The sequence below is a fragment of the Schistocerca piceifrons genome, chromosome 7 (assembly GCF_021461385.2).
Source record: "Schistocerca piceifrons isolate TAMUIC-IGC-003096 chromosome 7, iqSchPice1.1, whole genome shotgun sequence".
NCBI classification, from domain to species: domain Eukaryota; kingdom Metazoa; phylum Arthropoda; class Insecta; order Orthoptera; family Acrididae; genus Schistocerca; species Schistocerca piceifrons.
Window position 1 is genome coordinate 530,123,486 of NC_060144.1, and position 27,319 is coordinate 530,150,804.

Genomic DNA, 27,319 nt, shown 5'->3' on the forward strand with positions numbered 1-27,319 from the left:
CTGTTTGCGTGATTTAGTAGTTTTTGTTCTCATACACAAATATCTTACTATGTAGAATACATACCGTAAAGATAAGACACGACTAACACCCCTAGCGGTGCGTATGGGGTGAGAAGACATTGATGTTTAAAAATTATTGAAAGCTACCTCTGCAAAGTCAAATCCACAATTTTCATAGTCGATAAGATGACTGATATTTCGTCTCTAGAGATGGAGCTGGAGTTGGAGCTGCGAAATGAGTGAAATATAAAAGTAATTTACTGAGAACAAGGATATTATTGACGTATTGACAGTTTTAGTGTTGGTAAGGGCGGTCCTTCGAAGTCCCGAATGTGATTAATTAAACTTGGTGTTGTAGTGAACATTTCAAATATTTTCCATTGTTTTCACACGCTTGACCCAAAGCTTTTAAAACAAATTTATAAAGTCACTTTCCTTTTACACCGTAGACAAATTTAGTTCCATACCGTAACTAACTGAAAACTACGTAAATATCAAGAAATGAGGTAGTTTCAGGCAATGCCCATATTACTGCATTCAATTAAGAGCGATTCTAAGAAGAAAATGATATCTGATTCTTGTAACCTTCCAAGCGTAATTGTTCCTTGGAGACTCTATTCATCAATTCTATTGATAAATGGGGTACATCTTTTTCAATGAAGCAGGAATCGCGATTTGGAAATGATGTTAGTTTTAACACGTGTCTCGTTCTATTACTTGTGTGTGGCCTGCTTTCGTCTCCTCCCGAGTTGAGAAACTCAAAGGTGGCGTGGCATCTGTTGCCAAATCGCCAAATTACAGTCCATGCCCACTAACATTATGCATTTCTTTTTGCTTTGTTGTCGAACGTGCTATGGAAATCACTGAACGGGGGAGGCGGGGGGGGGGGGGGCATGCATAGTACAATATAGATACTGCACCTTATTCTAGCTTGCAGGTGATGTGCATGCTATATCATCAGCATTTCCCTGCATAATCTGTAAACGAACCGGCTGGCGCTACAGTCTGGAACCGCGCGACCGCTACGGTCGCAGGTTCGAATCCTGCCTCGGGCATGGATGTGTGTGATGTCCTTAGGTTAGTTAGGTTTAAGTAGTTCTAAGTTCTAGGGGACTTATGACCTCAGCAGTTAAGTCCCATTGTGCTCAGAGCCATTTGATTCGTTTTTTGTTTGTTAACGAACCAGTTGATGGTCTGTTAAAACTTCGGTAGATCATGTGGTAAGTTACTTACAATTTGTCCTCGTCTACCGTTGTAAGAGATACGAAGTGCTGAAGAGAATGCTGCTTGCACCGTCGCAGTATGCCATGCTATCTGAAAAATGACTACTCTAGTACTCCCTGTCTCGTGACTGTTGTACTGCGTCAGAAGGCGACCATACGCGAGGTGTAGAGTGAGGGCGTCGCGAAGCCCCGCCCGCCAGCCTAGAGGTGTCCACTATTTTTTGCGGTGCGCGCGGCAGCAGCTGCGCCCGGCACAATGCGGCGTCCATTGCGGCCGGCCCGGCTCGGTCTGGGCTGCTATCGTAATGAGGATCTGCTGTCAGTCGCTGACTCTGCACTTCTCTCCCCACAGCGCGGCAGACGCCACCGTCCTGCGGCCGGCAACGCTCCCAGTCCCCCTGGGTATCTGCCCGGATCCGAGACTCGGGAGTGCCTACGGAGTGGGTGCGCCACCTCGCTCTCTGGGCGTGATCATTCCGCTAGACTTCCTGGTGAGGCTGGAAAGGGACTCAGATCCTCACTCAGCCGTCTAGATTCAGAGTTTCCGTTGCACTTGTCGCACTCGGTTCAGCTCGCTGAAGTGCTGCTGAAATACGCTGACTGGGCAAATATCATGAGAGGGCAAAGAGACACTAGTCGTCATCGACTGCAGAGGCCTATACTGGGCGTTTGTCTCCACACATTCCTGGTAGAAATGAGTTCCTGTTGCCACCGCATTCAAATCGACGGCGATCTAACCCAGAATAGACCCTCGACAACCCAGTATCTCCCTGCGGGCCAAACAGTTGCGGTCGTTCAGTGTGTCCGTTTACTCGCTTGAAAACACTGTCCCTGAGATAGTGAAGATCCTGCCTAGATACTATTGACCTAGGGAGCTCGCATTCTTGAACAATGTCCAGTATGTTTTGACGCACGGTTCTTGCACCGATTGCCATCCCAAGATCAAAGGCTGTCCACTCGCGAAGGAGTCGTGACTACCAAAGTGGTACCAGCAATCCAACTATCACAATGACTGTGCGTATGTAGTTAAAGAGATTGGGATGAAATGGTCGATCAGACCCTCATAAATCACACATTTCTATAGTCAGTGCTAAGCGACGCTGAACTTGATGTAAGGAAGGCCGCCACTCAACAGTGGATGACTGGAAACGAGTGATTTAGGATGATGAATCACGCTGTGTGTTGTGGAAATCCGATTCAATGGTTTGGGTTTGTCGAATGCCTGGATAAGCTCCCATAACGTGTAGTGTCAACAGTGAAGTGTGGAGAACGTGTTTTTGTTGTTAGGGTGTGGTCGCCTCAATGCGCGTAAGAAAACACTAAATACTGAAGGGTACGATAGCTCTTTACAGCACTGTGTGCTGCCTGCTGTAGATGAATGGTTCGGAGACGCTGATTATTTGTATCAGCGCGGCAATGCAATTTATCATAAAGCAGCATTTGTGAGACAATGGCTTGTGGACGGTAAAATTCCTGAAATGGATTGACGTGCCCCGACTCCAAACCCGACTGCGATGGAACATACTCTGGAGGACTTAGAACGTCTACTTGGCTCCAGATGCCGCGTCTAACAAAAAAACAAAACAAAAAATGCTCAAATGTGTGTGAAATCTTATGGGACTTAAATGCGAAGGTCATCAGTCCCTAAGCTTACACGCTACTTAACCTAAATTATCCTAAGGAAAAACACACACCCATGCCCGAGGGAGGACTCGAACCTCTGCCGGGACCAGCCGCACAGGCCATGACTGCAGCGCCTAAGACCGCTCGGCTAAACTCGCGCGGCCCGCGTGTAACATTATTACCCTCTCTCGTTTATGATCTTGAGAAAGAATGGGCTGCTATTATATCACAGACACTGAAACACCTGATTGAATGCGTCCCCGAATAGAGTTCAAGTCTTCTGAAAGACGAAGAGTGGACACACTGCATATTAACTCTTCCAGTAGGTGTAGCCATACTTCTGATCAGATAGTACGCTTTTGAAGAATCGAATGCTCGCCAGTGTTCTATACGCCTAATTATACCTCTATCTTAGATGCCAATACAGTTAAGTCCCACTGAGCACAGCGCCGACACGTCTTGGAACAGCAAACGATTTCGGTCGACTTCCACAAAATTTACTGCCTTTGAAAACACGAGTACGGAGAAACTGTTCAAAGTCATTGAATACAGTCTTTTCTGTAGTTGAACGACTATCAAGAAAATGAACCGATTCAGTTCGATGTATGGTGCTGTTGAGTTCTGCCTTTATGAAAACCAAAAACATATCAGTCAACGTAAACCTCGACGTGAAGTTTACGTCTCTTCACGGGACTGTTTATTTGAAAACGTACGTCACACCAACTACTCGGCTACTTTATGAGCTTTCGTTGTTTGAACAATAGTAAATAACTAATTTTAAAATAGTAGTAATGTCACATCTGAGTAGTTTCACCTAGTGATACTTCTATAGGGAGCGACCTGTGGAGACCCAGGGTTTTTTAACGTGTCGTTCTGTTCTGAATGTTGGGAAGAACTCATACGTAATGCTGTATTCAACTATTTCCTTAATAAAGTGTATCGCACACGAAATGATTTAAACCGTTTATTTCAGACGGTACTGATACACCTCCAGCAGTACTTGGTTCAAATGGCTCTGAGCACTATGGGACATAACATCTGAGGTCATCGGTCCCCTAGAACTTAGAACTACTTAAACCTAACTAAGCTAAGGACATCACACACATCCATGCCCGAAGCAAGATTCGAACCTGAGACCTTAGCGGTCGCGCGGTTCCCGACTGTAGCGCCTAGAACTGCTCGGCCACACCGGCCGGCGGCAGTACATGCTGAAGTTACTTAACGTGGTTGGTTGAGTTGGGTTGTTTGTGGGAAGAGACCAAACAGCGAGGTCATCGGTCTCATCGGAATAGGTAAGGACGGTAAGGAAGTGGGCCGTGCCCTTTCGAAGGAACCATCCCGGCATTTGCCTGGAGCGATTTAGGTTATCACGGAAAAACTAAACCAGCATGGCCGGAGCGGGATTGAACCGTCGTCCTCCCGAATGCGAGTCCAGTGTGCTAACCACTCCGCCATCTCGCTCGGTACTTAACGTGGTGATATCGGTAGTAGCAGAGGTACTACCTTTCACCACTTGAAATGTAAGCACTAGAGACGTCTCTTCTCGTTCCTGATGACAAACACACCAACAGTCGGTACGCAGTCTTGTAGGAGAACAGATTTATGAAGAGCGTGAGAGAGAAGACAGAACGAAATGCGGGCCCGTTGATTGCGAAATAAATATTAATTAGGGGCTATCAAAAATCCACTGTCACGCACAATTGGTCACAATAGCTTTATTAAAATAATAATGCGTTTGCGTGACCTGTCTGAAGCCGGCATTATTTATGATAAATGGTTGTCCGCTTCGGCAGGAATAGGCAGCGCCGAGTAATGGGAGCAGTCGGGATGAGGCGATTTACGGCACGGTGCGCGTCGCGTCCTCGCGGTGGCGCCCTCTACTTCTACACAGCTACACGAACTGGCCGGCTCTGCCCGGAGACTGCCCGCAGACATCGCGCCGGCATTAGCATAGGTAATAGAGCGGCCGCGAACAATGGCGGCACTAATGCTTCTAATTGCCTCGCGCGCCCGCGGACCACGCCCGCCCACAACACAAACGGATTCACACACACACAAACAAATGGCGTTGGCCGCCCTCTTATTGTTTTAGAGGCGCGCGGCTTTAACTAGAGGTGCTTAGCAGTCGTGCTACGCGGAGTCATACGTCTCACGCCTTATTGCCTGCCAAGTCACGAACCCAAAAACCTCCCCGGCGCTCTGGCTGTTTAGCCGCGCCTCTGCCAGTCCAATTTTTTTCTCCCATTAAGGCTGCTGGCTGACTGTCGCCTCGGGACACCATCAACAACACCGGCTGTGATCCCAATGCTGCGGGCCCGCAGATGAAAGAAGTGCGTGGGATGGACAGAATATACTGGGCGTACGGCAGTTCGTATTACTGGGAATAGGCGATCTTTGTAAATATTTGTATAATTATTTATCACTTTATTACGCCAGTGTGTGTGTGTGTGTGTGTGTGTGTGTGTGTGTGTGTGTGTGTGTGTGTGCGTGTGTGTGTGTGCGTGTTTTTGTCCTGACAGTTCAAATGGCTCGTGCGTTTTTTTGTCCTAACAGTTCAAATGGCTCTGACCACTATGGGACTTAACAAATGGCTCTGAGCACTATAGGACTTAACATCAGAGGTCTTCAGTCCCCTAGAACTTAGAACTACTTAAACCTAACTAACCTAAGGATATACCACACACCCATGCCCGAGGCAGGATTCGAACCTGCGACCGCAGCGGCCGCGTGGTTCCAGACTGAAGCGCCTAGGACCACTCGGCCACCAGCGGCCGGCTGTCCTAACAGTCGTAAGGCGCATTTTCCCTGGTGTTTGAGCAGATATTTTCAGTTTCCCTTTTGCAACGAGCTGCTGGACTCAGTCCAAACAAATCTACATCTGCATCTACATGGATACTCTGCAAATCACATTCAGGTGCCTGGCAGAGGGTTCATCTAACCACCTTCACAATTCTCTATTATTCCAATCTCGTATAGAGCGCGGAAAGAATGTAAAAAATGTGTCTGAAATGTTATGGGACTTAACTGCTAAAGTCCTCAGTCCCTAATCTTACACACGTCTTAACCTAAATTATCCTAAGGACAAACACACACACCCATGCCCGGGGGAGGACTCGAACCTCCACCGGGACCAGCCGCACAGTCCATGGCTGCAGCGCCTAAGACCACTCGGCTAATCCCGCGCGGCTGGAAAAAATGAACATCTTTCCGTACGAGCTCTGATTTCCCTTATTTTATCGTGGTGATCGTTTCTTCCTATCTATGTAAGTCGGTGTCAACAAAATATTTTCGCATTCGGAGGAGAAAGTTGGTGATTGGAATTTCGTGAGAAGATTCTGTCGCAACGAAAAACGCCTTTCTCTTAATGATTTCCAGCCCAAATCCTGTATCTTTTCTGTGACACTCTCTCCCATATTTCGCGATAGTACAAAACGTGCTGCCTTCCTTTGAACTTTTTCGATGTACTCCGTCAGTCCTATCTGGTAAGGATCCCACACCATGCAGTAGTATTCTAAAAGAGTATGGACAAGTGTAGTGTAGGCAGTCTCCTTAGTAGGTCTATTACATTTTCTAAGTGTCCTGCCAATAAAACGCAGCCTTGAGCTAGCCTTCCCCACGACATTTACTATGTGTTCTTTCCAATTTAAGTTGTTCGTAATTGTAATACCTATATATTTAGTTGAATTTACGCCATTTAGATTAGGCTGATTTATCGTATAACAGAAGTTTAACGAGTTCCTTTTAGCGCTCGTTATTTAGGGTCAAGTGCCACTCTTCGCACCATTCAGATATTTTTTCTAAATCGTTTTGCAGTTTGTTTCGATCTTCTGATGACTTTATTAGTCGATAAATGACAGCGTCATCTGCAAACAACCGAAGACAGCTGCTCAGATTGTCTCCCAAATCGTTTATATAGATAAGGAACAGCAAAGGCCCTATAACACTACCTTGGGGAACGACTGAAATCACTTCTGTTTTACTCGATGACTTTCCGCCAGTTGCTACGAACTGTGACCTCTCTGACAGGAAATCGCAAATCCAGTCACATAACTGAGACGATGTTCCATAAGCTCACAATTTCACTACGAGCCGCTTGTGTGGTACAGTTTCAAAAGCCTTCCGTCTTCACGTCATTCAAGCAACCTCCAGCGTCGACGAAAGCGAAGGTTTGCTTCCCGCTACAAACAAAATGCTTCTTAAAGTGACATTTTACTTGCCCATTCCATAGAGCTGGTCCAGGTTAGTGTAGTGCGACGTTTGTTTTATCGATATGTATGAATAGGGACAGCAGAACTCCAGGAGTAACCAGTACGCCAGCAGCACAGCGCAGGCTTGCACTGAATGCTACCATCTGGCATGCAGCGCTACTCAGTCGGTGCTGGACTGCTGTTTTACTGTTCCTGTTAATGCACAGCGCTAAAAAAGTATCGTACTCGACTAATTTGGAACTGCTCCAACGAATGGGGATGTAAAATTACGCTTTGAAAATCATTTTGTTTCTAATGGGAAATAAATCGACACTGGGCTTGGCATGAAAGATGTGATAAGCACTATCTGTTTTATTTGTTTGGGCTGACTCCAGCTACAAAACTGCAAATATCTAATGAAACACCAGAGAAAATGCGCATGATGACTCAGGAGAAATGGCTCTGAGCACTATGGGACTCAACTGCTGTGGTTATCAGTCCCCTAGAACTTAGAACTACTTAAACCTAACTAACCTAAGGACATCACACACATCCACGCCCGAGGCAGGATTCGAACCTGCGACCGCAGCAGTCCCACGGTTCCGGACTGCACGCCTAGAACCGCGAGACCGTGACTCAGAAGAGACAGACCATATATATATATACATAACAGAGTGACAGGAGGAGATGGTATTATTGCCGAGATCTGGAAGGACAGAGATAGAGATGAAAACATCACCAAGCAAATTTGTAAGATTATCTCAGAAATTTGGGTTACAGCGTAGTTGCCAGAGGATTGGAAATGTGTTTTCATCCATCCCCTACATAAAAAGTGTGATAAGTCAGATCCAAATAATTACAGAGGTATTTCTCTACTACCAGTCACATACTAAATTCTCTCAGACTAGATCCACAAGCAGATCCGCAAATGCAGGAATACCAGGCAGGCTTCAGAAGAGGGAGATCAGGCATAGAACAGATCTGGAACTTGAGAACACTTTTAAAAGTCAGGCAGACAAGAAACACTGTAGTTACCTTTATTGACTTTAAAAAACCATACGACTCCATAGACCGACAAACGCTCTTTGGCATACTGGAACAATATGGCATCGACAGAAAAACCAGGGCAATTATCCAACAGACGCTCACAGACACCACCTCGAAGATTAAGTTCATGGGAGAAATTTCTAAACACTTCGAGATACACACAGGGGTCCGACAAGGAGATGGGCTTTCACCAACCCTGTTTAACATAGTGTTAGACAAAACTGTCAAACAATGGGAAGAACAAGTTAAAGGAATACAGCTAGGATGAACACGTGAAACAAGAACAAACATAAAATGTCTGGCATTTGCAGATGACATAGCCATACTTAGTAGTAACACACAGGAGGCAAAGGAAGCATTGGAACACCTACAAGAAATAGGTGCGAAAACAGGTTTACAGATACCGTATGAGAAGACTCAATACATGGAACGACAAACCAACAATGTACACATCACGAAAATGATGCATGGATCCTTAAAAAGAGTCGAAAAATTTAAACATTTAGGGGAATACATACAAATAGGAGGACCAAACAAGGCATCCAACATAGAACGAACAGAAAGACTCCAGAAAGCATACAAACTCACATAATCACATTATAATAAGAATATCACATCAAGACAGGCCAAAATTAGACACTGCAAAGCAGTTGTATTACCGGAAGAACTATATGGGTCAGAAACGACCACAATTGGAGCATCAGACATTACAAATGGTTCAAATGGCTCTGAGCACTATGGGACTCAACTGCTGAGGTCATTAGTCCCCTAGAACTTAGAACTAGTTAAACCTAACTAACCTAAGGACATCACAAACATCCATGCCCGAGGCAGGATTCGAACCTGCGACCGTAGCGGTCTTGCGGTTCCAGACTGCAGCGCCTTTAACCGCACGGCCACTTCGCCCGGCTCAGACATTACAGAGACAGAAAAAATAGAAAGAAAAATTCTCAGGAAAATATTTGGACCAATACATAAAGATGACGTATGGATGAAAAGACCTACCAATGAGTTATACCAACACACCGACAGACTCACAGACATGATCAGAAAGAGCAGACTAATTTTCTACGGACACATACAGAGAATGGACAACACCAGATTACAAAGAGAATCTTTGATGTAGTAAAACATTCAAGCCGTAAAACAAATTGGTATCATAAAATAGAGGAAGACATAAGGCAGCTGGGGAACAACAAACAAATGACAAAAGACAGAAAGGAATTCAGGAACAAAATTAGGAACGCAAAATTTATGGTAAATGAGTAGAGGAAGACGGGAGCATTATTGACGGAAGAAAGGAAGCAAGAGCATAGTCAAAGGATGAAGAGATTTTGGGAAGAGAAAAGGAAGAATGGAAAGAAGTGAAAATTGTGTCATCATGAGATATTTGAGTTCAAACACTGTCCATAAGGGCAAAAATGATGTGTGTGTGTGTGTGTGTGTGTGTGTGTGTGTGTGTGTGTGTGTGTGTGTGTGTTTGAGTGTGTGTTACTATATGATGTACAATCACAGAAGTATCTTTGCTGACTTCATGATATTCATGGTACCTAACGTTTCTTCTTATATGTCTGAACGAAGTCTTCTACTGGATTTTGACACCCATGAAGATGGCAGCTACTCGGCAAACCGATAATTGGAGTATTTTATATATACAAGTATTTAACCGATCTTGATGTAATAAATTGTTGTACAACATAATTGCATTTTTAGAACGGTTTTATCATACCTTAATCTACTTTTCAACACAGTTTCCACATTTACTGTTATTCTGTTAATTATTATTAAGTCACTTACCACAAGCAATTCCTGAAATCTAATCTCATGAAAACTTGAAGCCCTGATTTGAGAAACGACTTTTGAAAGGTCTTTTTGACGCCATTATCGTTGTCGTGGCACTGACCGCCTAAGCGATTTTTGTTTCTAGAAACTTGAAAACAACATTCCACGTTTTTGAACTTGTGCATGCTCTTTCTGCGTCTGATCTTGACTGCTGACAGCTGACACCTCATTTAGAACTTCATGATGAGCTTTAGTAAGACTACTTTCAGAAGTTGTAACCCATTTTGTTGCTGTTTCTCACAATATTTTCTCAGTAACTTTGATTAATTTACCGCTGCCTTTCGCACAAAGAAAATGAATCAACACCGCTATTTAATCGTCTCTGGGATTTTCATTTGAATGATACTTTTTGAATCAACAGGAAAAATCCTAATGTCGGCACGTTCTTGGCCACCAAACTATTCAGATCTGATACCAGTTTTTTTCCGTGGGCTGCTTAAAGAGTCTAGTTAATGAGATACCCGTACAGAAACCTAACTGCACCGATGGTGGATGTAAAGGAAATGGTGGATACAAAGGAAATGATTCTCTATAAACCAATTTTTGACTAAATGTATCACAATTTACCGTCTCATTCTCGTTATTTGTCAATGTCTTCATCACCATTATGATCGGGATTAAACGATTGTCGGTTTGTTTCGCCCCGAAAAGTTTGTCATCTGGTACTCCCGCCTTTCTTTTCATTTGTGGCTTGAAGCATAAGAGCATCCAGGGAATTCTGGTTCCATTTATTGTTACCACGTGACCCAATTCGTCTCTGCAGTTTATCATTCCTATGCTAAAGTTAAATGTCTCCAGTTGAGCCAGTTGTTTCGCTTGTGCGAAAATTTCAAATGAAGAAAGATGTGGTGGTTCTGCCATCATCTCATGGAACTTTGGAAGTAAAATACTGAATCGCCAGTTCTCTGACTGGCCTGATGAGGCTCGCCACGATTCTCTCTCCTACGCCAACCTCTCCGTAGACATCTTTCGCAGGTTCGAATCCTGCCTCGGGCGTGGCTGTGTGTGATGTCCTTAGGTTGGTTACGTTTAAGTAGTTCTAAGTTCTAGGGGACTGATGACCTCAGATGTTAAGTCTCATAGTGCTCAGAGCCATTTGAACCATTGTTGAACTTCTTTCGGCCAGGAATACCGTACGGCCTGCCGTACTCTGCTTTTCAGCTCCTCCTTGCCTCGTCCGTTGTGTGTTGTTTTGATTTCAAGGTAACAGAATTCTTCACTTAGTCCATTTTGATATTAATTTTGTCGTTTTTCTCACTTCTGCTATTCATCATTCCTATTGTCTTTGTTCGTTTTGCTCTCAGTCTATATTCGTTACTGAGCAGATTGTTGGTTCCGTTCACGAAGGTCTGTAACTCCTTGTAACTCTTCTCGGTTTCACGGAGGATAGCAGAGTCATCAACGAATCTTACCATTTATGTCCTTTCACCCTGTATTTCAATCCCACTCTTGAATCCATCTTTTATTTCGGTAATTGCTTCTTCGATGTACACGTTCAAGAGCTTGAGGGAAAGACTCAATACGTTTTACATATTATTTAATCGAAGCTCTTCGTTATTTGCCTCCCATTCTTATTGTTCCATCTTGGTTGTTATGTTACCCGCCTTTCACTACAGGTGTCACCTATATTCCTGAAAATTTAGAACATACTGCTGTACTTTGCACCGTCGTACGCTTTTTCTAGGTCGACAAATTCTGTGAAGATCTCCTCATTTTTCTTAAGCCTTGCTTCCAGGGTCAAGCGCAACAACTGTTTCTCTGCTGCTTGCTTCTTTTCTTAAGACGAACCGCCCATCACGCAAGAGATCCCCACCTTTGCTGGACTCATGATTCACCTTTCTTCGGACAGCTGTTTCATTCAGTTGTATGTATTAGTTTCCAAGAAAGTCAAACGTTGCGTCTTCCCCTCTATTGCTCACCCATCTTCCCCTTCACGTCACCAAAGACACGCACACACACACACATACACACACACACACACACACACACACACACACACACACACACACACACACACACACGCACACATACGTTGCTCCTTCCCTGCCCTATTGTGTGCTGTCATTCTCAGTAAGGAAGGACAAGTCAAGTAGCGAGTAGATATTGCGAAGTCTTCCTACTGGCGACTGCTGGTCCAGCACCTGAAAGAGCTTTTATTTGCAGGCCATCCGCTGCACCGTCCCCGGCTGCCGTTGCGAGTGCTTCAGCCCTGGGAAGAGCAACGTCAGATACTGCAGCTCCTGCAGCCACAGCTGGGTTCCCCACGGTGAGTACCAGCCCACGAATAACACTTAGCACTGCCAGTACGGACATCTGTGTTGTTTCATTTGGGCTCCCTGAAAACAGTATTCGTTGCCGAAGATGATTTAATGTCATCCATACTGCAGTGCCAAGTTTATTTCATCCTTTCTAACAGTCCATTTCCTGCTTTGAGACATGGCACAAGCTTTTTGATCATCCCTACAAGTTCTAGTAACTGCTGAAAAAATAAGGCATTGCGTAACACAACGTCGGTACATTCGATACCCACAACATTATACCACCTACCTAATAACCGGTCCACCTTTGGCAGGCATAACAGCGGCGACGCGTCGTGGCATGGAAGCAATGAGGCCTTGGTAGGTCGCTGGACGGAGTTGGCACCACATTTGCTAGCAAAAGTCACCTAATTCCCGTAAATTCTGGGGAGGCGGACGACTGGCTCTGACGACACGTTCAGTCACATGCCACATGTGTTCGATCGGGTTCACATGTGGCAGCACATCAACTGGAACTCACCACTGTGTTCCTCGAACTACTCCATCACACTCCTGGTCTTGTGACATGGCGCATTATCTTCTTGAAAACTGCCACTGCCGTTGGAGAACATGATTGTCATGAAGTGATGTACGTGGTGTTCAACCAGTGTGCCATACTTCTTGGTGGTCAGGGTGCCTTGCACGAGCTCCACTGAACCCCTGGATGACCACGTGAATTTTACCCTGAGCATAATGGGGACTCCACCAGTTTGCCTCCGTCCCGCAGTGCTGGGGTTAAGGAACTGTTGCCTTGGAAGACGACTGATTCGCGCCCACCCATCGGCAAGACGAAGATGGTATCAGGATTCATCCGACCGTGCAACGCTTTGACATTGCACCAATTCCCAGAGCCTAGGGTCACATGCCCCTCTCAGCCATAGTCTCCCATGCCGTGACGTTAACATTGGTACACGCATGGGTCGCCGGCTGCAGTGCACTCTGTGTTCAGACACACGCTTATTCTGCCCAGAATCAAAGTCTGTGTTAGTTCCGCCAAACCCTACAACGTCCGGACGTGATTCTACCTTGGTTTCACCACGAGTTGAAGATACTCACCACAGCAGTCCTCGAACACCGACAAGTCGCGCAGTTTCCGAAATGCTCGTGCCCTCGGTCATACTCAGATAGGTCACCCGTCTTCCCCGTTCTACACACGAACAGCACGCTCAATGATACTACACGCATCTTACGTCATTCCTCGCCAGGTGACGCTGCAGTCGAATGGACAGGCTTATATCGATAGTAGGTCGGTAGTCATAATGTTCTGCCTAAGCAGTGTATGTCACAATGTTTTGAAGTTCTGAAATTTGAGTAACACACGAACTAATCGCGAATCAAAGTTAAACACAAGGTACAACAGTTATTCAAGTTTACTTATGAAATACTACATCGAAAAAACGACGACTATTCGCGGCTACACAATACTCGAAGCGTTTCACCCAGTTTTTGAACACATCTTTCGTAATTGCTGGAGGAATTTTGGAAATTTCATCATGAATTCGATCTGTCTCGGCCGGTCTGAGTACACTCTCGCCTTCAAGTAACTTGCTAGATAAAAGTCTGGCACTGTGAAACCCGGCGAGCAAGGCGGCCATTGGACATAAACGCGTTTTGAAATTATGTGCTTATCAGATGCTTCACGCAGAACTTCCAAGGTCTTGTTTAATGTGTGGCACATTATGCCTCTTGCTGAAACTAAGTTTTCGTAAATAATGACGACAGATTGGCTTTGAAATGTTACTCACACGTTCTACGCTCTCGGGATGTCGGACGTTTTCTGAGGGACAATTGAAATTCAGGTCGAGGGACTTGCAGTGGGACCGATGTTTCTTACCTATTGTTCAACGAGCAGGAATTAGATACCCGGGCGAATCTTGAAATGCTTACGAAAGACTCGTTGCATGTACACGACAGATTCGCCTTAGCGAACATAGTACTACACTGTGAAGGCACTGATGTTGCTTCGATCAGTACAACATGATTAGTGACCTGTATACTGGATGACACTCCACACTACTAACACCGCACCAACTTCGCTGTGTCTTGCTTTTAGCGCGAATTATTCAAATTTAAAATCGTCCCAAGCTTTGTGAAACCCACTGTATGATCGTTCATGTCGCAGACGATGCCTCTGACTTTAAGAATGCCGGTCACGTAACTAAGCGTATTGGAACATACAAAGTGATTCCGTGATGATGTCACAAACTTCCAGGAATGATGGAGAAGGGTAAATGTATCAATTTGAGGTAACGGATCCTGGTTCGGAAGCGACCGTGAGAAAGTTATAAGGGAAAATAGTTCTGATATGCCTGGGAGTAGACCTTTTCTATTACAAACTCTTTGCTTTCCATATTTTAGGAAGAGGCAGTATGGACCAAAACAAAAAGAAACGTCAGTAAATATGGGCTCTAAAGTTCAGATCTTAAGAGTTATGAATGCCTGTTCATCTTTCGTACTGTAAAACAAATCTTTTCTACTGAACAAGCGTTCATAACTCTTACGATATGCATTTTATATCCCACGTTTACTAGACTTTCTTATTGTTCTGGTCCGTATTACCTCCTCCCAAAATACGGAGACCAAGGTCCCTTAATTCTGATTCAGACATTGATAGGTGCGCTGAGATGATACAGAATTTCGGGTGGACATCATTAAGACAAAGGCGATTTTAGGTGCGGCGGAATCTTCTCACGAAATTCCAATCACCTCGGGTTGTGAAAATATTTTGCTAATACCGACCTACGTAGGGAGAAACGACCACCATGATAAAATAAGGGAAATCTGAGCTCGTACGGAAGGATATAGGTGTTCGTTATTGCGCGGGCTATAGGAGATTGGAATAATAGAGAATTGTGAATGTAGTTCGATGAATCCTCTGCCAAGCACTTAAATGTGATTTGAAGAGTATCTATCTGATGTAGCTGAAGTCTTCTCCTCATACCTGGAAATGTATAACATTACGATGGAATCATCGTGTACATCGACAAGCTAATGAGATCTGTCCTTGTGACTTGATTATTTATTTAGTGCAATGTGCTCAACTTCAAAACCACAAACAAAAGGTAGTGAAGGTAACATTTAAATTTTACGAACAAACGTAACAGCGACAGCACGATATAAACGCAAATGAAAGACCAAAGGGGGTGATAAACTCTTAAAATGTGCTTTGTGTTTCATTGGTCATCTGATCACTGAAACTACATCAATATAATTGTCATTATTTATAAATTTTATCAACATTCAAATTTACAATCGTAGAATTCCAGGAATTGCTCTGGCTGCAGATACCGTAACGTAGATTTAGTTTTTAAGCACGCAGGAAGAGTAACAAGTCTCTCAAGAGAATTTCCAGAGCTACTAAACACTAATACCGAAACATACTACTTCTGTTTTCGGGAGGCTTACTGAGGATGGAACTGTCAATATGTCAAAATACCAGATATAGTATACCACGTTTCTCGTCGAAAAGGTTGCAGCCGTGACAACTAGGTGAAGGTGTTTAGCAAGTTCGTTTTGTGCATAATGTAAGCATTAAACCATTTTAAGTGGCATACTAGAGGCCGTTTACCGATGTCATCAGCGGTATGGCGTAATTCTCAGTAGGTTTCTGAGCAATACTTAGTGTGCAGCTGGGACAGCATTGTGATTTCTGTCCCAAGAGACACGCGGCTCTGCATATAAATACTGAAATTACTAGCACACTCAGATTTTAACTGACAAAAACACTGGGAAACTTAAGAAGCAAATAAAGTTTGTTAGTTACGAAAAATTACTTATTTTCTTCTTCTTATTTTAGATGTACGAATTTTGCCTGTTGCTTGCATTTTCTTGTTATATGCCTCTGTTACACAGGGTAACTGAAGTTCTGGTTTATCTACGTCTTTCTTGGTCTACCTAATAACATTTTCTCTATCGATCGGTACTTCATTACTATTTTGGGTAACTATTTCCTTTCAATCTTGTGACATGTCTCTCAATTTAATTCTGTCCTCCTTAATCCCTTTTTTCGCTCCTGTAAACACCAGTTCTTATCTGATGGTTGCGATCCTTAACCTTCAACTACCACGCAGTCTTCTTTCCTCATATTCATAACCTGTACTCACTGTGAGTAGCTAGCTCTCCATGTTTGTCATCAAACAGTATGAATGGTCTCACTGTTGTTTTATGTAACTTTGTTGGGGTTCTATCCTCGCGATTTTCATCAGTATTCTGAATTTATATAACTGAATCTTCATTTGTGAAAGAGAATGTATTTCCCAAGAAGATAAAATTACTTACTCACTCTGTTTTGTAACATTCTGTTATGACAATGTGTTATAATTTCCTGTTCTAACATTCTGTTATGATTTTGTTTGAGACTGCACACCTGCAAAGGTGTAAAAGGAAATGAAGCGAGTAAGCGATACCTTTCTGTTATCATCAGTCGGACAAATGAGTCACAAATTTGAGCTATATGTTTCGTTTACAACCGTATTTTATTCATCTCTCAAATATCGCCTGACATGTCGGTATCATTTTACAGATGGTTGCATTACCGTTCCTGCTCTCAGTTTTCAAGAACGTTAGTGATGAATAACTGTTACAAGCACTGCTTTTAAATTTAAAAGTACCGCATCGCTTCGCAAAGGGCGTAACTCACACATGTGTTTTCGTAATGTTCTTGCATATACTGTTGTGCTCCAACTAGTGAAGGCGGAATCTTGTACAAAATTCACAAAAGTCGTGGATGGAAATGGCTCGGGACTCAGATCAAGGACCATTCCACGATTCACAAATTATTTTATTTGTAGCTGAAGAAACATATTATCTGGTACCGACAGGTAGAATATACAGTGGATTATGTTCATCAAAGCTCCATTCTTTTGAGGCCTGCTCTCTGTAGAGGAGAGTTGAGACAGAAGTCAATGTCCGCACGAGAACTTATAAAATAGAAACACTGGAACATATCGTAAGTAAATTTTGCTTTTCAGTGAAATCTCTCAATGGATAAAATACATTCCTTTCAGATCAGGCCTTAACTCTAAGGTCTCACTGTGCTATGAAATTTTCTGAAATATCTGCCAGAATGTTTCATGTGTGAAATGTCGCAACACTGTAATCTTGTTTGTTCTTTGAGAACAGGTGCACAGAGAAACAAGAATAATTCTTTGTGAATGTTCATTTCGACCAAACGAGCCAAAATAAAGAAGGCACCGTAAAGGATGGTCGATATTTTAAGGAACCTCGTCTCAGCTGTAGGTTTTCGGCTTCCGCACTCAGCTCGACATAAGCAATAACTACTCGTTTTACATTCTTTCTTTTCTTAGCAAAATACAAAGCACTTATACCACAGCCAACGCCTCTCACTGTCGACCCGGGTGTTTAAAATTGTTGTAACTAACTCAGAAATGTGTTTAACTTGCAAAACACTCCGCTGGAAGGACATCATTTCGCTACCTTTTGAAACTTCGGCTGCTTAGGATTTTGAAATTATTCCTACTTTAATAGCTTAACACTTGGCATAACCAAAAGTTATTTTTAAGGTTTTCATTCACTAATGTTTGGCTGGTCTGGTATCGCCATCCATCTCTTGCTACACTCTGATAATCTCTTCATTTTCTGGTAACTGCTACGCCTCCATATCCGGTCATTATATTTCCGTCTTTCTCTGAGCCTAGAATTTTTTTCTCAGCACTACTTTTCTCAATATCTGCTTCTACTTTGCCTTAAACAAAACGAACTTTCAATGTTTTTATTCAACAATGTTGACGAACGTTCCATATACATGTCTCTTCTCCTTGTAAGGGTGTCTAATAAACTTCTTGTCACAGTCTTTTTTTTTATTTTATATTTTTCATGCTTGATTGTAGCAACAGTACTCCCCTCTATCCCCTCTCCATCATGTTTCTGTTGCTGCGATGTTTGTATGTCCACGTAATCGCAACCATAACTCAAAAAATAAAAGAAATAAAAACGCGAACTAAATACTGCTTTCCAAACCGCTTGAAACGCGCTGCCTATTCCAGCTCCTTGCACGTAATCACGCGCAGCTTCATCGGTGTTCGCGAAAACACAATGCTTCCTCCTGGGCCCCAGATGTGCCCCGCTGACCGAACGCTTTCGTTTTCGCTTTCCGCCTCAGTTGTCGCGTTCGGCCTGCTAGCGCCCAATCATAATCCCAGGGTGCAGCGAGGCCCCGCTAGCGGCGCCCTAATATACTGACGAAATGCTAATAAAGCCATCATATTACAGCCCCTCGTGGAATCCTTATGTCATCCCCCCAAGCGCTATTAATGCGGCGAGCAAGCTGCTGAAATCCGCGAGCTGAGGGGGTGACTCAGGCAGGTTTGCGATGTGCTTCATATTCCCCCCACCCCCTTTCCCAACCCCCGGACGAACCCCTTCCCTGCAGGGGGAGCGCGCTGGGTTGTCCTAGCGACCTCCCCACGACAACAAGCACGTGAATAATTAGCAGCATCCCATCCCACCCCATCTCACCCCTACTTCAGTCCCTCCCCACCAGCCCTCGTCATTCCCGTCTCAAGATGGCGTCGCAAGTATTATCTCTGAGCTGCATAATAGTCGGGTAATATAGTCATGGCCCTGCTGCATGGCGTCCTCTTTATCTCCGTGATTGACGTTTGTTGATTCACTCATGAGTTGGTCTCTGTACGCCTATACGCCAACTGTTAACACCTTCCACCCGTGCCAGAGCCTTACTTTTGCGCAGGTGGGCAAATCACAGCACATCAATCTCACATACTCTAAGATCAGAAAAACGATCTCTAACGCACCGCCGTTAAAAATAAAAAAGTACTGCATATTTGTGGAGTGTGACTCAAAGCTGTCGCCCAAATGTATTGTAACGAAGTCCTCACTAAATGATATTTATCTCTTTTCATAGGTGTGTTAATTGCAGAAGTATTGGTGTGGACTTCATTGTTTCAAATGAATTATGGTAATTTCTGCCGCAGAATCGGCGAGGGGAGGAACATGTGTAAAACGTTGACAAGATGAAGGAACAAGTTGGTAGGACGTGTGTTAAGACATCAAGGAATAACTCCCGATTCAATTTAGTGAGGATGAAAACAGAGATTGTAATATATCCAACCAGTAACTGAAAACGTTGGTTGCAAGTGCTACTCTGAGATGAAGAGACTGGTACAGCGAGGAATCCGTGGCGAGCCACATCAAACCAGTGAGAAGACTGGTGACATACAAATTATGTGACGTAGTTCTAAAAGAGACGTGTTTAACAATGTTCCACTGTTCAGAATTCATAACAATTCGTTATAGAGCTGCACTTTACTGGTTTAAGTGGGACAGGCTAGAAAAAGTCACCCGGATTACAGGAAACAATATTATGAACAGAACACAAATGAAACAATGGCGTATTCAAACATGGCAGAGAGAGTGGGACGTATCCGACAAGGGTCGCCGAGTCCACTCTTTCTTTCCTGATGTACACGGAAGACTACAACTGAAACATCTCGATCCAAGCCGGGGCTGGTCCATTTCCTGACAGGCCACTGGCCGTATGCGGTACACTTAAACCGCGTGGGACTAACTATGAAGTATGCGTTTTCAGATAAACTGGGACACCAGAACATGTCACACTGCTATGCAACACGCTGGCACAGCTGAGACCTATACAGAGCGACAGTCACATCGCCAGAATAATACATAATCCCGATGATTGGAACAAAGTAAATAGCGTAGCCGATATTGTATCGCACACACTGCTTGAAGAATACAGCTCCCAAAACCCATATGGAAAGAGGCGTAGACAAACACAAAAAACACAACAAACCACATGGGAGGCCACAAACACGGCCACAGATTCGGAAACCGAGGGAGGATCCAACACACTAAATGAGCATGACTCAGAAGGGATCAACACGTAAGGGACCCGAACCAACATCGCATGACGCTGCATGCCACAACGCAGTCACAAACAAGTCAACAGGCAGTAACAATCATAGAACAAACAAACGCCGACACTACATACTAAGACTCTAGTAATAACGTAATGTCGCTTGGGACGAGACGCTCGAAGAACTTTTATTCGAGGCAGTAATGTATTGTTCGTCTTATTGTGTGTAGGCAGAAACCTATTCTCTTCTCTGTTTAAAGCTACAATGAATTAATTTTGCATATCAAATGTATTTTATGTGAAAAGTATGTATAAAACTAAAACTGTAATGTATTTAGTTATTTAAGGAACACTGCATTCAACTACTTTCTATTTCTGCCAACAAATTTACAAACAGAAGTGTATTTCTCGTGTAAAGCTAAAATTCATGTATTCCATGTATCAGATGCTCAGTCAGTATTTAATACCAGGTGTGTAAAGTATCACATAGAATATACCGCAACTACCAACAACAGGACAAACAAACAGCTGCCGAATGTAGTGTCCTGAGTTGCAACACTCTCAGTAATGTACCAGTACACACAAACACAGTAAACATACATAAACACAAACCATTTCACATGAGAATAACTTAGAGATTCTACCGAGACCTTCTCACCTGAAATGAATAGAAATAGGCCATTACCAACCAACATTCTACATAGGCTATATTACGCATCCAGATACAGTGTATCACTTCCCTCTACATATTGCAAATTATTTTCACCACACTCATTGTATTACCTATTTCTTTTTTATTTTTCTTTGACATTTGCATTAGATAAATTATATTCTCATCAACTAGGCAGAAACAAATTATATAGAACCATTTAAACAATTGTTAAGCACTCAAATCGCTGTAACCGCAGAGAAATTTTTATATATTATGTTCCTTATATTATCTAAAATAGCATTAACAACTGTTACCAATAAGACTGTAATAATGAGAAGTGTTTGCTGTTGGATTTAGAAACATCCGATCCACCTTACATTTCAAGGCGATGGGTTACTCTGCATTGTTAATGAAATAAATAAATAAATAAATAAATGAAATATTCAAAATTCGGTTAGTAGTTTCGGTGAAATTCTGATATTTATAGCTTTGGTTTAAGCCGTTTCGAGCATGAAGTCGTGGCTGTCTTAAGCGGAAGTTTGTGATTTAATACCCAAATTAGGACATAAATCAAGTTGTACAAGAAGGAAACAGAGTGTTGCACCAATATAAAAGTGTACAGAGGAAATGTAGTTTCCATTGTATGTCGTTTGTCTGCTGGATGGTTTGAAAATATCAACATCTTACACAGAGTAACGTAAGAGAAACTAGGCATGTTATTTCTTTAGCGTCAATGAAGAAGGGGGGAGATGAGAACAGCTGAGTAGTATGCACAAAGTTACCCCGACAGGAGATCTACAACAAAAATGACAATTCAGCGAATATGCAATTAATTGTCGTTGAAAGGGCGGTGAAATACTACGTAGAAATTAATGAGTAAGCCTTGAACGAGCGGAAAAAGCTAAACAGTATTTCCTGAATATTTTGATGTAAGGGACTCGCATAACTCGTAATAACACTATTACTCTGTAATGAACCAGAAGAGACTTCGGGGCCGTTACACCGAAGTGCTCAGGAAATATTCCTGAACTAGCTTCGACATTTTGGTGGTCAAGTTTGTATTTACTCTATACATTATCTCATGTCACTAGATATTATCCCACAGTTATCGGTGTTAACAAATAATTTACGGGCACTTCACGACAGCGACGTTACTGTAACACTGAATGGTAGAGTGGTGGATGTGTTTCCACATTTCCACTTTTTTTACCGCGTATATTCATCATAACACAGGTTAATGTTTTTGCAAGCGTTCATTTAACTCTTTTATCATTAATGATAGCTAAGTTTTATACAAGGCTATTCAAAAAGAAGGAACAAATTTCAAGCATTTATTACTTCCAAATTACAAAAAATAGAAACACAATCCCAGCGTTCCTGAAAAGAGAAAAGTTCAAATTTTTATGCACTCAGTGTGGGCACCACACTGCGTCTCAATTCCTGAAATACACAAAGCAGTTGGTCTCTCGTTATCAAATTCACAGCCTCAACATTGCGATGTCACAGACTTTATAGAGTGTAAGGCATTTGTGGGATAAAAACGCGGACTTTGACGTAACCCCATAGTTAAAAGTTGCAAGGGGTGAGGTCTGGGACGTCAGATTGGAAGAGGAGGAGCGGAAAATGAACGTCATCGCAGGTGGTCTTCCAGGTCTCCTGACTCACACCTTGTGACTTTAGCAGTGGGTCTACGTAAAAGACCGCGTTTTTATCCACCCTATAGCTGTCACGCTTGAAAGTCTACTACATTGCATTGCTGAAGCTGTGAATTCGATAACGAGAGACAAGATGCTTCGTGTGTGGCAGGAACTGAGCCACCGTTTTGATGTTTGTCTTGTAACACATTGTGCTCACATTGAATGCAAAAAAAATTTAACTTTCTTCTTTTCAGGAAAGGTGGAATTGTGTTTCTATATTTTGTAGCGTGGAAACAATAAATGTTTGAAATCTGTTTCTTCTTTTTGAATAGCCCTGAATTTATAGGTCATTGCTTTTGCTATGTATATTTAAAATTTAATATTCAAAAATTTTATGTAGGCCATGGAACCTTGTTCTATCAGTCTCATAGCAGACTCTTACCACTTATCCAGGCAAATAACAGTTCTCGCAGGGGCGTACAAGCAACTATTCTCACACTACTTGAGCTGGACGGGAAGAAAGTTTGACATACCCATAATATACTGGACTTAACCGTACTTTACAGATTGTTGATGTAGAGGTAGACAACGTAAACGTAGATGCAGCAAAGATCTATGAGTACCACATATTCCTATGGGACAGTATCTTCTCGAACAATCCAAAGATACCGTTAGGAACTTGACACCAGCATCGTGTTCCCACATTTTCACCGGTGTACTAACTTTCTCATTGTTAAACTGTTATGAAGGTCACTGGATAATAAACCATATCTCTGTAGGCTTGTTCCTAATACTGAATCAATCGGTAAGAACTGTAATGCAAGAATGGTTGTCGAGCTGGGACACTCCTTGAAATTTTGAATCTTGACTGCAAAGAAATATTGGAGAGAATTTCCCTGTTATGCAAGACGCAGTTTACTTTTGCTTTGTCTAAACATACTTCAACACTTACTGTACTTTTTTCTGTGGACTTCTATTTATTATTTTGTCTGAAAATTATCATGATATGATAGTATCTTCTGGTGGATATATGAACGTCAGCTTAGAAATATTTCAACATAGAAAGAAGTCGTCAATAGCTGTTAATTTTTATATTGGTTCAGATACATAGTTAAATACTTACAGGTTGTCATTTTTTGGTGACTGAGGACAATTTAGTGAATAAAATTACATCAGTTTTTAGTCAATTTGCAGACTGATAATTATAGCTATTAGTTGCAGTATTTTTTTAATTCTGTTAGTACGCCAAGCACATGTGACAAGAGTAGGCGATTAATGCTTACTTTTCCGTGGGCAGGAGGTCAGTTGTTGAAGTGTCGATACATGGAAGCAATACAGTTAGTCTATACTGACAGATGTTGTCCTCTTAGTGGTGCAGTTACGACCATGCAGAAAAACAGCAGGTAGTAAATTACGTGTTGTGTTTGCAGAGAGATGGTTAAAGGAAAAAAAAATGCCCTGAAGTGTGTCTGTGTTAACCTACCAATGATAGCAGTACCTGCACTTATACCGTTAACAACCTGTATATTACAGAATTGAACTGTGGAACGTTATATGTTTACGCTGTGTTCAAAATTAGCCCTAGGCTACTAATTTATAAAATACGAGTATTATGATGTGATTACTTATCGTTTGCTACTAATTTTATGTGTGTTATACATTGTACAGCTGGTCTTCTGGAAAGAACAAAAAATTTCTATTTTTCCGGTTTTCGTCATTTTCACAAAGGAAACTAGTATGTGATATATAATTTTTTTTTTCGTTGTCGCTGTTTTTAACGATTATTTATTTTATCAGATAAACAAGCGTTTCTTCATTCTTGTATTTTTTTATTCCGTGGTCATTTTCTCCAGTTATTTGTTAAAACTAAAGGAAGAAATACTGTTAGCGGCAACCGTTCAGCTTAATGTTGTTATTTTTGTCAGTAATCTAAGAAATAGTCTAATGTAGCTCTCCACGCAAGTTTTGCATCAAACTGTTGTTCCATGTCTACATAAATAATGCACCTTACATCAATTTGTCCCTACATGCTATAGTCATGCCTTGGTTTTCCCAGACCATTATTACCCCCACACTTCCTTCCATAATCGAACTAACTATTCCTGCACGTATCAGGATGTGTCCTATCTGCTTATACCTTCTTTTGGTCAAGTTTCTACCCAGCTGGATTCAGTTCCTCTTCATTAGTTACATTATCTACCCGTCTAATCTTATGCACTCTTCATACCACCACATTTGAAAACCATCTATTCTCATCTTATCTGTACTGTGAACAATGATTAAATTTGCGACTTCCATGATTGCTAAAATCATTTATTCATATACATTACCAGTTTTGGAAAATTTCTGCTACCATCTGCAAAAGATGGGACCGAAAATTCTACAATACAACAACTAACACAACAGCACACGAAATTATATCCAAGACTTGCAGTACATAGAATATGGAGATATCTATATTTACATTATTACACAATCTTCTCCTTCACCACAGTAAAGGGTGCTATACAACGTATGTACAGTGGGTATCGTGAGCTACGCTAGGAGTCGGCATGTCAATTTTACAACAACAACTATGTACATACATGTTATTCGCCTATTACAAATGCTCACGTTCATCACTACCTTACTACAGACAGATCCCAGCGCAAACATTCTTAGTGATACATAAGTACATCAGATGGCGCAGTGGCAGTAGGAATCGATATTATCATTTCCTCTCTATTATTCCATACATCTACATGTGTCTAATTATCTGTACTGCATATCATATGTTGTGTCCTGCCTTCTCATCGAAAACGGGGTGTCTAGGAAACTTGCTTTTTCGGATCACTAGACAACAAATCAAGCAAATCGTATGAATTAATTTTTGTTCCAGTAAAATAAATGACAGTACTTACGTTTGAGTATTTACAATGTCGTGTCGCAAGCAATGGGCGATAGACAAAATAAGAAAATCTCTTTACTATACACAACTCCTAATACATGTGAAACAATGCAGTTCCTAAGTCGCTGCTGTAGAGCTCTTACAAGGGAACCTCCCCATCGCATCCCCCTCAGATTTAGTTATAAGTTGGCACAGTGGATAGGCCTTGAAAAAATGAATATAGATCAATCGAGAAAACAGGAAGAAGATGTGTGGAACTATGAAAAAATAAGCAAAACATACAAATTGAATAGCCCATGCGCAAGATAAGCAACATCAAGGATAGTGTGAACTCAGGAGCGCCGTGGTCCCGTGGGTAGCGTGAGCAGCTGCGGAACTAAAGGTGCTTGGTTCAAGTTTTCCCTAGAGTGAAAAGTTTACTTTCTTTAATTTTGCAAAGTTATGATCTGTCCGCTCGTTCATTGACGTCTCTGTTCACTGTAATAAGTTTAGTGTCTGTGTTTTGCGACCACACCGCAAAACCGTGCGATTAGTAGACGAAAGGACATGCCTCTCCAATGGTAACCGAAAACATTTGATCGCAAGGTCATAGGTCAACCGATTCCTCCACAGGAAAACGTCTGATATATTCTATACGACACTGGTGACGGCATGTGCGTCACATGACAGGAATACGTTGTCGACCCACATAACTTGTACACTTGGCGAATGGGTAAAAAGATTCTTCTACCTTGCCCGATTTAGGTTTTCTTGTGGATGTGATAATCACTCCCAAAAAAGTGATGAAAACATAAGAGTTTGTCATGTAAACCGAAAATAAAAAATTAAAATTTTCACTCGAGGTAAGGCTTGAACCAAGAACCTCTCATTCCGCAGCTGCTCGCGCTAGCCACGGGACCACCGCGCTCCTCAGGTCATATTCTCCTTGATATTGCATATCCTGTACATGGACTACTCAGTTTGTATATTTTGCTTATTTTTTTTTTTTCATAGTTCCACACAACTTCTTCCTGTTTTCTCGATTGATCTGTGTTCAGTTTTTCAAGGCCTATCCACTGTGCCAACTTATAACTAAATCTGAGGGGGGTGCGATGGGGAGGTTCCCTTGTTAGAATAGCTAGTCTTCAACTGGGTAGCGGCCAAGCGGCGCGGCGTTTATGTTCTGTTCGCCTAGAGGCCGGTGCTTTCTCGGTGTCGTCCTAGAGAGGGGTAGGTCAGCGCAGTATTGGCTGACGTCGTCTCACAGACCTCTCTGCTCTAACGTTCCTGACTGCCTTGCCGGCGCTTGACTTTCACGCAGGAACATCATACAAGTTTTACTTCCATACAAGGCTACGCTCAAAACAGGTTCAGGAAAGACTTCTTAACACTTGTATTTGTATTCAGTGCCTTTCATCCTGCTGCTTGTCTACAGTTTATATTCTCCTTACCTCGATCAGTGCCACTTATTTTGCCACTTGAATAGCAAAAGTGCTCTTCTATTCCAAGCGTATCGTTTTCTAATCTAATCATCACCTGACTTCATTCTACTACACTCCATCATCCGTTGTTTGTATTCATACTGCAACCTCTTTTTCAAGAAGCCATCTATTCCACTCAACTGATGCTCCAAACCTGCTAACTGAAGACATGCAAGGATGTAAAACGGAGGAGATCACTGACATGGAATACGATATTTTCGGACGTTTGCACCAGGAGGTCCCAGGGCGTGATTCACCGCACGGCACGGCACGGCATGGCATGGCCTCCTGTTAGCCGGCAGTTTCGGCCCAGCGGCTCCTTGGGTGGGACGGAGCATCCCCGCCTGCCGCATTACGCGCATGGCGAGCCTAATGTAATTCAGGAGCTCCCCCCTCTGTTTACCCCTTAAGTAACCCTGTCGCTCCGGGCGGACTCGCGTCACAGCCCTAATGAGGGAACGGTAAGGGGGCGGGGGACGGAGCGACACAGCTCGTGGTGGCGTTAGCGGCCCCCGTGATCCCATCCAAAGCGTCTCCCTGCAGACCATTGTGTCGTCACTAATCGAACTGTGACGTTCTACTATAATTCAGCGCATTACACGAGGTACTAGA

General features: G+C 42.7%; 1 protein-coding gene across 1 annotated transcript in view; it reads left to right on the forward strand.

The window, feature by feature from the left end:
- Nucleotides 1-27,319, forward strand: part of LOC124804941 — a 309,377-nt gene that overhangs the window by 112,310 nt on the left and 169,748 nt on the right. Inside the window, exon 3 of the mRNA XM_047265326.1 lies at nt 12,086-12,188. Within this exon, the coding sequence (XP_047121282.1) occupies nt 12,086-12,188 (103 nt within the window). The remainder of the gene's footprint in view (nt 1-12,085; nt 12,189-27,319) is intronic.